This window comes from Notamacropus eugenii, chromosome 5 (assembly GCF_028372415.1).
Source record: "Notamacropus eugenii isolate mMacEug1 chromosome 5, mMacEug1.pri_v2, whole genome shotgun sequence".
In the NCBI taxonomy this organism is placed as follows: Eukaryota; Metazoa; Chordata; class Mammalia; order Diprotodontia; family Macropodidae; genus Notamacropus; species Notamacropus eugenii.
This window is the reverse complement of record NC_092876.1, coordinates 442,526,523-442,541,286: the sequence shown is the minus strand read 5'-3', so window position 1 is coordinate 442,541,286 and position 14,764 is coordinate 442,526,523. Positions and strand designations below refer to the sequence as shown.

Genomic DNA, 14,764 nt, shown 5'->3' with positions numbered 1-14,764 from the left:
CTTTTTAGATACAAAAATTTAAGGAAAACTATAAAGAAATCTCAATCACATAAAAACTGAATTGCAGTTTAATCTCTTTAAGTAAGTCAAGAAATTTAAATAAATTCCATATTCCAACTGTTTTATTCTGGCCATATGTTTGCATTGTTTTCAAATATGGATAGTCCATTCAGATGTTACTTGCATAAAGGAAAGTTCAAATCATCAACTTATAAAATTAAAAAAAAATTCTGAGCAGAAACCTTACTGGATTTTTTTTATAAATATGCAATATACTTAGGTATATACACATAAACATATTCATACATTCTAGCAGTTGAGAAAATGACATAACTCTTAAGTCTAACCTTATGCTGTTGGATTTGGCGTTTTAGGTCCTCAAGATCAGGCCCTAGGGGCTCTGCCTCCATTTTCTTTGTCCTGGCTTCAGTTTCTGATAACCAGTCAGTTAAATGTGTTAGTTGCTGGTTCTGAAGATCCATTAAAACCTTATGTAAACTGAAAAATGAAAACAAGTAAATTATCATCTAAATTAAATATGATTTAATTATTAATATTCATATTACACATTAGTCCAGTGAAAATATAGATTTGGAGGCTTTTCCCACTATATATTTCTGTATCAGAATCTTCTATAAATTATCCTAAGTTATCAGAGGGACTTATAATGAACTATCTGATTACAAGGTGATGAGTTCTATTTCTAAAGGTATGAAGAGTAGGGAAGATAGTGTTCTACAAGAGTGAGATGATTACTTATATACACTCTCATGGAGTTGCATATCTTCGAAGTATTAATTACCTGTTATCACAATAATTACTCTTTCCAAATATGTAAAATAGCTAACAATTTCTTCTTCTGATACCACTAGAAGCATCTAACTGAAACATCTGCTTCTACAAATAAACAAGTTTAGCTATGATACATACACACATGTTTGTACATATATATGCATATGATATTGATTATAAGTAATGTAAACATATATAGTATAGCATAAGTATAACAATATAAATCTCATATATCAATGTATTATATATGTGATTATATTTTAAACATGTGTGTGTTTATATTTTTTCCTCTGTAATAAACACTGCAGTCTAGTGGAGAGAGGGTCAGCTTTGGATTTAAAAAGTCCTGAGCTCAAGTCCTGTCTCTGATGTAAACTAATTGTATAAGGATGAGGAGTCATTTAATTTATCTTTTTCTCAGGCAACTCTCTAAGACTCTAAATCACAGATGAGTTGATGAATGTGATCTCCAGTAATGGAAGGAATTTACAAACCTGAGTTCCGTCCATCAGTGGAATCAGAGACCTATGAGAGCATACCTACCTTTTTTTCTGTTTAGTTCATTGTTACATTTGTGCCCCACTTAAAGAAACAATCAAATTCCAAACTAAAAGTTATGCAATAAAATAGCCTATGATAAATCACATTTGAAAAACGATTATTCATCTTGTAAAATCATTTAGCGCAGAGTAAATGCATTCTACTCTGTATCTGCTTCTCTGCCTGATTTCAGCCTCACAGAACAAGATGCTCCTCCCATTAAATTCATTATCTCTAGTCTCATCACCATGTAATTTACTCAACCTTTGATTGACACCACCTCCCTCAGCCTCCTCTCCCTTGTGGATAGAGGGCTGGATGATAGAGTGCCAAAATCCTCACAATGCGTTCCTTTATAGAGGGAAGAAATTGGACTTTTTGGCCAACTCATATCTACATCCACTGATCTGACTGCCTTCAACTCCCAGGAACAAAATGGCCCCTAGACTCCCCTTCCCTCTTTTTGTGACTTTTCTCCCTTCTAGATTGTAAGCTCCTTGAAGACAGGAACTATATTTCTTTATATTAATTGTATCTCCAAAGTTTAGTACAGTATCTGGCACAAAGTAGGTACTTATTCAATGTTTATTGGATTGGATTGGTCATTTAAATTGGAGTCTTCTCTCTGGCATTTGGCTGAAAGTGATTTATCTGCAAGTTTTTAGGAACACAGTTTATACAGACTGAGTTTTAATGTACAACTCGCTCTATAAACTACATTTTTTACTTTATTAAAAAGGGGATAAAAAGGTTGTTATTAATTTGTTTGCTTTTCCTTTATGGGGGAATCCTCTGCTCTAGAACCTTTCAAATATGGAATCAAAAACTGAAATTTGCTAGGATTAAAATCTTGAACAGGAGATGCAATGCCATTTTTCTAAATAAAGCTTTGACTTAATAAAACAAGAGTATCCCTAAAAAACTGATCTGACAATAACATGCTTAAATGATCAGATAAGATGAAGTTGCTTCTGTCTGTTGAATGAAAATTCTCCTTATGTTTTGTCATGCTTTGGCATCAAGTAAACTTATAATGTCAAAATATATTAATATTAAAACTGAAGAAAGGTATCCAGAATTTTTCCTTAAAAAATGTCAAACTTTGAGTCAGTAGAACACCTTACAATGATATAGCTGTTTTCTATAATCATTAGAACTAATATATTATTTCTGAACATTTTCAGCTTTTAATTTTAACTATTTTAATGATGTTTTAATATGAAGAAACAATGTTCACTTAATTTTTCCCCACACTATTGTTAATTCCTGTTTACTAATAAGCTCATTATCCAATATACAAACTTGAAATCCTGAGTTGTTTGCCAGGTGGGATGGGAGTAATTTTTATTTTTAGTATTTTGAGAAATTTTTCTTTCTTTTTTCTTTTTCTTTTTTCTTTTTTCTTTCTTTCTTTTCTTTCTTTTTTTTTTGCTTTGAGTTGGGTAAGATCTTAGGTATCCTGTAGTACAACTTCCATATTTAACAGATGAGGAAACTGTGGCAGGAAGTGTTGAATTGACCTGGCCAGTATCACATAACTTGTTAATGACAGAAGTAGAACTCAAGACTTATGATTTATAATCAAGAATTTTTCGTTAGCTACTACTATTAGTCATGTACTAAGCTAAAAGTAGATGAGAAAGACAAAAGACAAAATATAGCCCTGCCCTCAAGGAACTTACATTCTAATGCAGAAGTCAATAGGAAAATAACTTTACATATTTCATTCAGTAAGGCATTTTTCAGTATACTGGGCTGATACAAATTCTACTTGTTGGGGAGACTGGAGAGTTTACTTCTGACTCAAGTTGTTGTTATCGCTATTTGTACTCATGTTAGAATATGACTAAAATAACATCATAATGTCAAGGTTAACGTACAATGAGTCTGGCTGTGGCTGATCATACCAGTAAGCACTCAGAAGGCTCTACCATAGGTAGGGAACAAATAGTCTGTACAACCATCTGGGAGGGAGATGTCTCTAAATTTATCCATCTCACACTTCTTTTGAGCTACTGTAATTCTGCTTTGCTCATAGAGCACAGCACTTTCTTTGATGTGGGCATGCCATGCTGGATGATCCTGTGTCAGCATCTCCTATATCTCATAATCAATATTAAAGTTCTTCAGAGAGACCTTGAAAGTGTCCTTGTATCACTTCTGCTGACCACCATAGGAGCACCTGACTTGTGTGAATTCTTGTATTTGGCATTTGAACAAAATGACCAGCCCACTGGAGCTGCGTTCTCTGTAGTAGTGTTTGAGTGGTTGACAATTTAGCTCAGGGAAAGACTTCAGTGTCCAGTATCTTATCTTGTCAGGTGATCTTCCTAAGAATTCAAATGGAACTGACTTAGTTTTCTGGCATGGTGCTGCTACTTTCCAGGTTTCATAGGCATACAATGAGATCAGCAGAGTGACTCTATAAGACCTTCAGTTTGATAGGCAATCTAATCTCTCTTTTCTCCCATACTTTCCTTTAGAGCCTCTCAAACACTGAACTACCTCTGGCAAGGTGTGCATCAACCTCATCACCTACATATGCATTGCTGGAAAGCATGCTGCCAAGAGAAGTGAACTTATCCACAGTATCCAAAATTTTCCATTTGCTGTAACTGACAATTCCAAGTATGGATGGCTGGTGGAGAGCTTCTGTTTACTTTGTGTTAACTGTTAGGCCAAAATTAGCATAAGAATCAGAGAATTGATCCATATTTTGTTGCATCTCACCCTCAGAGGTTGCACTGAGTGCCCAATCATATGCAAAGAAAAAGTTATGTACCAATTCTTTCTCCACTTTAGTTTTGACTAAAGCCTTTTTAAGTTGAATAATTTACCATCACTGTTGGTAAATGAACTTGATGCCATTTTTTATCTCATTGAAGACATCTTACAATATCACTGAAAACATGCTAAATAGAATGGGAGCAAACATGGAACCATGCTTCACTCCGCTGGTGACTGGGAAAACACAAGAGCATCATCCATTATCCAGAACCCAAGTAAGCATGCCGTCATGAAACTAACATACATACTGATGAACTTCTCTGGCCAACCAAAGTTTGCTATGATTTTCTTCAGGTCCACACAACTGACAACATCAAAGGTATTGGTTGGAATGATAAATCTTGTGTACAGACCTCTGTTCTGTCCTGGCATTTCTCCTGGAGCTGTTGGACAGCAAATACTTTGTTGAAGATTCCTCAGTGCTTTATGAAGGCACACTGGTTTTCTAATAGATGAACATACAAGTGGAAGATCAGCCAATTAAGGAGGATGCTGGCAGAAATCTTGTCAGCAATGACTGAGAGACCCCTCTGGACTTGTCACAAATCAACTTGTTTCCTTTAACTTTTTATGTATATGGACAATAGAAGCATCCTTGAACTGCTTCTTGCTGGGTAACTCAAAGGTGAATGAAGCTCTCTGACCCTTTTCAGAGGTATTCAAAAGAGGACTGGTGCCTAGAGACTCAACCACTCTGTTTATTCTTGGTGGATCTCTTTGATTCCTTCACTGATGGTCTCCGGTGAGAGACAGCTCAATAGTCAACCACTCAAACTCCCTGTAAAGGGAGAGACCTTGGGCATTCTCACCTCTGAGGCCATATGGCCCCATGAAAATAGATCTCAGTTCTTTGCTCGCCTCAGGACTTTTTGTTTTGCTTTGTTTTGCTTTCATTTTAAGTGAAAGGATTAAAGACCTCATGACATGACAGAAAGCATAGACAACAAGAAAAGATCTATACCGTAAACGACCATACACATGGAAATTCTTTAGATTCTTCTTGTTTTAGACCCATGCAGATTCTGTCCAAGGGCTTCTACTTTTCACACAAAATCAGGAAATATTTTTTTTTTTTCCAGTGACTGTCATGGATGGATTGACTTCAAAGGAATGACACAGCAGAAAATCATGTAAGGATTCCTAGTCACAGAAGGCACACAATTCTGTGGTTCATGTGTCTGAGCATTTTGTCTACAAATTTACCCAGAATGTCTGCTCTGCTAAAAAGTACCTCTTCTCACTCTGAGACTGTCCACTAACCAACTAGATCTTACCACTGTCCTCAGAGGGCTACAACACTTTCCAGATACATGTAATTGCCTCTAACAGAAGCAACCAAGGCTGAGAATGTGCTTCAAATATATAATTTAAATATTTATTTCCATCTGCTGAACACTGCCCCACTCTCTTGAGCTCCCTATGTGACACATTCTTCTTAGTTGACTCAACTGATGATAATTGCATAGTGTTTCTTCCTGTTTACTTCCTGTTAGGCATGTGTATCTTAAAGCTGAAAGCTTTATCAGTCATAAGGAGCCTGAAATAATGAAAGCTGGAATCTTGAAACTGATCTAACAATTAGTCCAGGCAGGAGTTATTTAGCTGACTCCAAGAATAAAACCTGGAAGATGGGCAGGGAGAGACAACTAAGAAAGCAAGATCTGGTTCCCTGTAGGACCCTCAACTTGTAAATTTTCCACTTCAATATGTTATTGTGATCTTGTTGGCCATATCCTCATAGTATTCAGTAGTTAAATGCTTAAACCCCATAAAGAAGGGTTTTGTACTGAGAAGTGAGCACTTGCCTTATCTTGTTTGAAAGCAGGATACCCTGTCACTGCCTGGACATTTCTAGACCATGCTGCCTTTACTCCAGCCCTCTCCTTAACTATGTGGCTGGGCTTAGAGTCAGGAAAACTTGAGTTCAAATACAACCGATGGTGTGTCCTAACTGCATGACCCTGGGCAAGTTACTTAACCTTTGTTTTGATCAGTTTCCTAAACTGTAAAATAGATATAATAATAGCTTATTATAATACCAGGTTGGTGTGAGGATCAAATGAATATTTGTAAAGTACTTAACACTGTGCTTGACATAAGTGTCATTCAGTCATTTTTCCACTTGCTTTTAACCCTTTGTGACCCCATTTGGGGTTTTATTGACAAACATACTGGAGTGAGTTGCTGTGTCCTTCTCCAACTCATTTTTTACAGATTAGGATGTGGAGGCAAATGGGGTTAAAAGTTTTGCCAGAGTCACACAACTAGTAAATGTCTGAGGCCAGATTTTTAACTCAGGAAGATGAATCTTCCTGATTCCAGGCTGGGCATTCTATCTACTGAGCCACGTAGCTGCCTGGTCTGACATAGTAAGCCCTGAATAAATGCTCATTTCCTCTCCTCTCCCCACCCCCTCCTTCTTTCCCTTCCCATCAGGATTCCCTAGTCCCTAGAATGTGACCTGTGATTTTTCTACATTATCTTTCCTAGAACCAAGCTTCCACATCATTTTTTGACCATTTCCAAGCCAGATTGCAACATACTACAGCTAATCTCTTTTCCCTTTGTTAAAGTTTTTATTTATTTATTGTCTTCCTAATTGGAAGGTAAGCTCCTTGAGATCAGGAACTATCTGACTTGCTTGCATTTATATTCTCAGTACCTAGCACAGTGCTTGGTACATAGTAAATGCTTAATAAATTATTTATCATTCATCATTCAAAAAGTATTCTCTCACAAGCTAAACTGGAGAGCTAAATGATGAAGAATGTTGCTAGGGGAAAAAATAGCTGGGGAACAGAAGATGCTAATGAGCCAAGTCCTAAGGCCAGGTAAATGAAGGGAAGCAAGCTGGGACAAGTGTCTCAAATCATTCTGTTTAATTAGTTCCATGAAGAAAGGGTTTGCTAAACAAAGGTAAATGTTAACCCAAATCCTGTCGGAATTACTACCAAATCCAAATTAGTGAACTGTGAATTAAGGAGGTTTTAATGTTAACTTACTGTAATTCACTATCAATTTTTATTAGAGTTGTTACAATTTTAAAATAATTCTTAGCTAACTCCTTAAGAGGAAGTGTTATCTATGAGTTAGACATCTGGACTTGAGTCCAAGAAAACTTCAGTTAATATCCTGCTTTTGACTCATAGTGACTGTGTGACCCTGGGTAAATTATTCAGCCTTTTAGTTCTCTAGGTTAATAAGTCTAATATAAATTTCAGAGGAACTACTGACCTGCATTGGTAAGGGGAATTTCCTCTTTTGGAAGTCTCCTAAACCAAAGAAATAGTAAGTCCAGTCCCCCATGGGTCAACAGTGGTGTCTCAGTTCTTAGGTTTCAATGCCACCACTAATGTGGATTTCTGTTACTGAGCAAAGTGTGCATTTTATAATTCATGTGATACAAAAGTAGAAAGAACACACATTTGAGATAGAATTCTTACAGTTTGCAAGTCAAACTTCTTATTTATAAATCAAAAGTAATCAAAGAATTAAATGAACATGAAATATCCAATACATTGTAAGTACATATGACTATTCCTGGAAGTCTTTTATTTAATCAATTATTTTAAAAGTTGTCTCTTATTTCCATTTCATGCTCCATATATGAAATAAGCATCAGGAGAATAGCAAGAAGGTAAAAATCATATACTGCCCTCTATCTTGGAGGCATGTCTAAGTGCTTTGGGATATATAATTAGTTACATAGAGAGATGACCATTAACTATTTCATTTGACTTCTTAGTCAACTGAAAAAAAATTAAGTTGAAAAAGCTCGGATTTAACATGTTTGATAAAAAATATAAACACCGTTTTAAATGGAAATTGGTTTGAAAATTATGTTCTTTTAAAATTATACTGCATTGTTTGAGTAATACTTTACATGTGTCATATTTCTTAAAAGGTAAAAGATATCTTAGCTAAAATAAGTAATAACAATACCCCAAAACAGAACAATTAGCATTTGGTGCTACTTTTACTTTTGTAAATATGGCAAAGGAACATAAGGGCAGAATCTGATGTGCCTGAAGACAGAATGACAGTAATGGATGGACCCTAGGAGAGCATTAGTGCTTTTCAACGGCAAATGGTTACAGCACTTCTCAAAACTCAATGGGTGAAAAGAGAAACCCTAATGAGCCTATAATCAGAATAAGGATGAGTCTCAGAAAACATTTAAATCTCTGTTTTCCAGATACTTCAGAAATACTATTTCTGTACAATGGTTTGACCACTAGTTTAGAGTACAGAAGTAATATTCTGAGAAGTCAATATCTCTCTTTGTCTGATAATCTGCTGTACAGGGAAAATTAAAAAAAAAAAAAAAAGGAACCACAGAATAAAATACTTAAAATTATAATATTGATTTGAATGCTTATAAAAACTTCCATTTTGCAACAAAATTACCACATAAACTTATCCTCATATTATTATTGCAAATAAGCACTGAGCCAAATATCTTAACTTCTATTCTTAATGTAAAGGATTTCTTCAGTAAGATTCAGAGAATTTTAGTCCAGAATCTTAGTTCCCTTTTCCTCATTTCACTGATAAGGAAGCTGAAGCACCACACAGAATGAATGACTTGCCTTAGGTTATATAGCTTGCTTTATACTAAGTCTAAATTAACCATTTAAATCAAAATGACCAGTTAATTAAAATAATTAAAATGATGGATTCATTCTGTCACATCAGCCTATTAACACATAGTTGCAGTGTCCATTTTATTGATCTCACTCTCTGTTTACTAACCTACAAAATCTCAGCCTTATGTATGATTTCTTCACTAAAATAGCATTCATTAGGTACCTACAGTATTTTCTTTGAGGCCCTGGAAATACAAAAGGGGGAATAAAAGACCCTGCTTTCAAGGAGCTCATATTCTACTTGAGGAATATAAAATGTTTATATTAATATAAAATATATTTAAAGTAAATCAAAGGAAGGGGAAGGAAATAAGCATTTATATAGTACCTACTATATTCCATGTACTGTGTTAAGGGCCTTAAAAAAGCAAATATCATCTTTCTTCATCCTCAAAACAACAGCCCTGAGTTAAGCGCTGTTGGATAACGAATTGGGCCTGGAGTCAGGAAGGCTTGAGTTCAAATGTGACCTGAGACGTGCATGAGCAGGTTTAGCCTTGGTCAAGTGGTGTCACCTCTATTTGCCTCGTTTCCTCAATCATGAAATGAGGATAATAGCACCTAACTCTCAGGGTTGTTGTTGTGAGGATCAATTGAGATAATATTTGTGAAGAATGTAGCACAGAGCCTGTTTGAAGTAGATGCTACATAAGTACTAGCTATGATTATTATTTACGGATAATAGCCTGTGCAAAGGCATGAAGGTATAAGAAGATGCTGTGTACAGGCAAGTAGACTAGCATGAAAAGTCGGCCAGTAGACATTTCCTGGAGTAATGTACTGTATTTTGCATGCTGTGTCTCTCTTTAAAATGTGAGCCCCTCAAGGACAGAGATGGTCTTTTGTTCTGTATCAGTAGCACTCAGTATAGTGCCTAGCAAATAATAGGAAATAAAGAGCTACTCAATAACTGACTGACTATATGAGATAGTCATATAATGTCAGCAAAGATTGAGGTAACAATAGCCTTTGCATTAAAGCTTAGTCCTATGGTCATCACTGAGTGGGAGTGCCTTCTGGTCATAAATGAAAACTATATGAATAGATTCATGGTGCTACATTGTGGGGACAAACCAACTGATCGTGCAGTGGAAGGAGAAAAAGAAAGGATCTTGGGTTAAGGGGTGGGGAGAGTGAGGCTCCTGAATAATGTAGAGGGGAGCAGGCTTCTGTGACTACCTTCCCCAAGGGCGGGACTAGATAACTAGACAGACAGAAAGTGTTACTCAAATGTATCTATATGTATCTGTATGCAGATAGATACATGTATAAATATATATGTATAAATACATATGTAACATATATAGAGATACATAAATACATACACATACCTAGTGTTACTCAGATATATACACATAGGTATGTGTATGTGTATATGTGTGGATATACATCTATACCCACTATAAACACAGACACTACATATACAGGCATATGCATATCTAGCATTAGTCTTTATGGGAAAGCTTTGGGCAAAATAAAATAATTGGGTCCTTTCTGGCAGCCACGGATGATGGGGCAGATCCGTCCAATTGATATTAAACAAAGTGTTTTTTTGTTCACTGATTAAAATGTCAAACAAGAACAGCAAGAGTAAATTAGTCATTTACAAGGGAAGAAAATAGACCATTGATGTCAAAATACTGTTCTGTTGCTACTTTCAAAGGTCTGCATATTTCAACAATTATTTAATTATTAGCAGCAAGCAAATGTCCCAGTAGGAATGAATAGTAACTGAATCTGTGATTTTACTGGTAAAGGGAGGTCCCAGATGAGGAAACTCTTCCTACTTGCAGACTAGAATCTTCTTTGCAACTTTTCCTACTTGCCCTATGTTAGAGGGCCAGTATATATCTGAGGGGGGACACGAATGCAAGTTTTTTTGGTTCCAAGTCCGGTTAAACCAACACTGCCTCTTCTGTGACTACCCAGAGCAAAACAAAATTTACAAGATAACATATTAACAAATACTTTTACATATGCATTATATATGCTCATAACATTATTCAATCACCTACCCCAAAAGTGAATATGTGAAATTTATATATAATAGAACAAATTCTTTCCGTTTTCAAAAAATGAAATGAAACAGATCAATAGTTTACCCAATGGCTCTTCTTTATAGCCACAGAAAAAAAGTATGTTCTATAGATGCAAGTGTGTATATGTACATTTGTAGTGTATATATATATTTATATATGTGTGCATATATATATAGATATACAAATACATATGCATGTACACACACATGAATATATCTCTATCTCCATCTATCTCTACATCCTTTACCTTATTCTTATACAGAATTATTTTAGTTAGAATTTGACTCTACATAGAAGTCTCAAAGTCCATTCTTTGGATTATCTCTTGTGCTCCATTTGGTTTTTTTTTGAAAAATTGGAAATTAGATTGCATCAGAAAGATTGTAAATGTGTAAAACACTTATGGTGCATGCTAACCTATTTCCATCTTCATGTCATGCTGAGAAAGAAACTCTTTTAAAATGAAAAAAAGTTTTTGATCACAGTAGCACATAATACAATTTCACAGCAAGACACAAAATTGATAAATGGGAAAAGATTTGGGGCAGAAAATGTGGAAATCTTTCATATTTTTAGCATTGGCATATGTAAGAATAATAAAGCTTTCATTTTAAACTTATTTTGATTTTTTATCATTCACTGAAATATATGTGTGTGTATATATACATACACGCATATATATTATATATATTATATATGTATAACATGTGTGTCTATATATACGTATATACATATATATACACATATACATATATAAATATGATTTACTAAGTAGTTGTTATTCAGTTTATCTCTGTGGAAGTCTATTCACTAAGGTTTTAGCTGTGATATCAAATATCAAGAATATTATTGACAGTATCCTGATCTAAAGTCCTTGATCTCATCAAAATAATTAAATTTTAGCAGTTTTCTCTTGAATAGAAAAAATGTCAAGTTCAAAAATAATCTTTTTTCCTTGAAGCCTGGTCTTTTTTTAAAACTAAGTTTAGAAATGTCTTTGATTAATTAAGAACGATGTATCTTAGTTTGCCTTTGATCAAACTGACAAAGGGAATGATGAAAGAGGGAATGTCTCTTTGGGAACCAAAAGAAGGGTGCCTTAATTTGTGAAGGTCAAACTCTAGAGAGATGACCCTTTATTTATTTACTCTATAAGAAGACTTTCAGTTTTCTAGGAAAATAGATGTCCCTCTATATGCCTCCAGTTTTAATATATTGGTAGTTCTGTTTGGTAAGTCAGAGGCCTTAAATTCAGCTTTCTTTTTGGGCTTTAATCTTCCTGTAGAATTTTGTCTTTTTGACAAAGCCAGGATCTTCTTTTTCAGTCACAATAGTGGCCAATCATTCTGAATTCACCTTTTTCAAAAAATAAATATTCTAGTTCATGTTTTCTGCTCTTAAATTTGCTTGTTTACTTTTAATCTGTAGAAGGCAAAAAACATATTTCTGCTTGATGATTTCTTATTTTAACCCCCACTGGTTCATAGGCATATGTTTTCTATTTAAGAATTAAGGGGGGAAATCTGCTTCTCCCTTAGTGGCTTCTCTTCATGTACATTTCAGTTTTTACAAGAATATCATACCTTGTCCAACAGAAGATGTAGAGGTAATGTAGATACTGTATACAGGTGCCAGTTTATTGTCAGTTTATGTTGAAAATGGTTGCTTACATCTACTAAAACTGGATTGAGGGAGAAATAAAACTTAAAACTGCATTATAAGCTATTAGAGTTTTCTCCTGTTAGTTAGATAGAAATGTCCTCAATAAATGTATCTGCACTATGAAACATTAAGAGAAAAAAGAATTTTGCCTTTTGTTTCCTAATTATTATGAAACATAATAGTCTATTGCTTGAATCTGCGAGAATTCCAGTTATCGGGAAGAACTTGGCCAGTCTGGATTTCTTGCCAGGTAGTAATGCTTATATATTAATAAACTGTCTCAGACAAACACTGAACAAAAATGCAGAGTATAGAGTTTTTCCTGCCACATATTTCCTCTTTAATTCCATGTTCTCCAACAGACTTTCATCATTTACAGTAACTAGTGCTTTAAAGGGCAGAGAGGTGGGGTAGCAGACAGTGTCAGGCCTGAAGTCAGGAAACCTCATCTTCCTGAGTTCAAATCTGGCCTCATACACTTAATGACCCTGGGCAAGTCACTTAACCCCATTTGCCTCATCCGTAGAAATGAGCAAAAGAAGGAAATCTCAAGCTACTCCAGTACCTTTGCCAAGAAAATTCCAAATGGTATCATAAAGAGTAGATCCATACAGAAAATAATTAAATGACAACAAGAAGAAAAGTGCTTTAAGGTTTGCAAAGTGTTTTACATGTATTATTTCATTTTGTCTTTACAAGAATCCTATGACATAGGTGCTATTATTATCCCCATTTTACTGATGAGAAAATTAATGTCAGTAGGTGAAATGACTTGTCCAGGGTCATATAGTCGGTCTCAGAATTTGAACTCAAGTCTTCCTTATGCCAAATGTAACTCTCTATCCATTAGGCCTTTCAGCTATGCAGAGTAGAAATAACATAAATATCGTATGAGATAAAAGCTGATGAGAGAAAGGAAAAGATATACTTACAAGGGTGAATCAGAGGAAGTTATCAACTACAGTTAAAAAGACAAGAGTTTTCAAGGGGTAGATGTTCAACCTGTTGAAAAGGTGCATGGTGCAAGGATAGAGGATGGTATGAACACATACAGACATCAGAAAACACAGAATAGTTCAGTTGCCTGACTTGTAAAGTAAATAAAGGAATAGGGAGAAATAAGGCTGGAATGTGTGATACTCTGGATATCCCCTGTATAAAGAGTGAGAGAACCAGAGTCTAAAGCCTATTTTGTGGGTTTTTTTCTTCCTGTCTGTGGGCCTGTGGACTTGAGTAAGCTTCTTAAAACTGAGTCTATTTCCTCATTCCCAGCACTTAGCATAGTGTTCTAGAAATAGTAAGTGTTTAATACTTATTGCCAGCTATTGGTTGATATGTAAAATAAGAGCTGGGAACTTAGATGACCTTTGAAATCCTTTGTACACACAATTCTATGATCTTAAAGAGAGATTAAACCCAAAGCTAAGTATTTTCATTTTTATCACATATAGTGTAAGATACTTGTGGACCTTGGGTATATATACACCTTCAGGGATACAAGCATCTTGGGGAATTTGGGGACATTTCTCTATTTTAGGACTCCCAAACCCTAGTGGAAAGGCAGGTAGAAGGTGCATATTGAATAAACATTGGTCTAAGAAACATATGCATACACACGTGTGCAGACATGTACTGATAATGGGTTTTATTAGCAAAAGCTTAAACTAGTGACAACATATATTCTTGATTTAATAGCTCCATGGATGGAGAGAAGATATGTACTGAGTCATCCATACCAATGTTGGCACATGTTAGCTCTAGAATGACTATGGGAGTAATAGTAGAATAGCACTGCTGTTTTATTCTTCTGAAAGCCTCTGAAAATTTTTATATGGAAAGAACAGAGGCATTGGTTGAATCAATCAATAAACATTTATTAAGTACCCACTATATGCCAAGCACTGTGCTAAATGCTAGGGATACAAAAAGAGGTAAAAAATAGTACGTCCCCTCAAGGGGCTTATGATGTTACCATGATGTAATCAAAATGTCATTCTGCAGTCATGTGATCAAAAACACCAATGTGAAAAACAGCCCTGTCATAGCAGCATGTGTGCCAATGTATGTGCAAAACATTTTCAGTAATTAGTAGTAATAAAGATACATGAAATTTATATAGCCTTTTATATTTTACAAAATGTTTTCCAGACATTAATCTCATTTGAGCTTTACACCAATCCTGTGAGGCAGGGGTTAATATTATTTCCAATTTAACAGTGAAGAAACTGACACTCAGAGATATTAAATGACTTGCTGATGGTCACATGTACCTGTAAAGCAAGGACAGCAAGATATGAA

The 14,764-nt window shown here is 35.1% G+C and overlaps 1 protein-coding gene across 9 annotated transcripts in view; it reads right to left on the bottom strand.

Moving 5' to 3' along the window:
* Positions 1-14,764, bottom strand: part of DMD (dystrophin) — a 2,329,373-nt gene that overhangs the window by 1,588,122 nt on the left and 726,487 nt on the right. For all 9 annotated transcript variants that reach the window (XR_011968542.1, XM_072616876.1, XM_072616880.1 and 6 more), the window contains one exon: positions 348-498. Coding sequence is in view for 8 of the 9 variants with exons in the window: in XM_072616876.1 (XP_072472977.1) it covers positions 348-498 (151 nt within the window). In the remaining variant the exon portion in view is untranslated. The remainder of the gene's footprint in view (positions 1-347; positions 499-14,764) is intronic.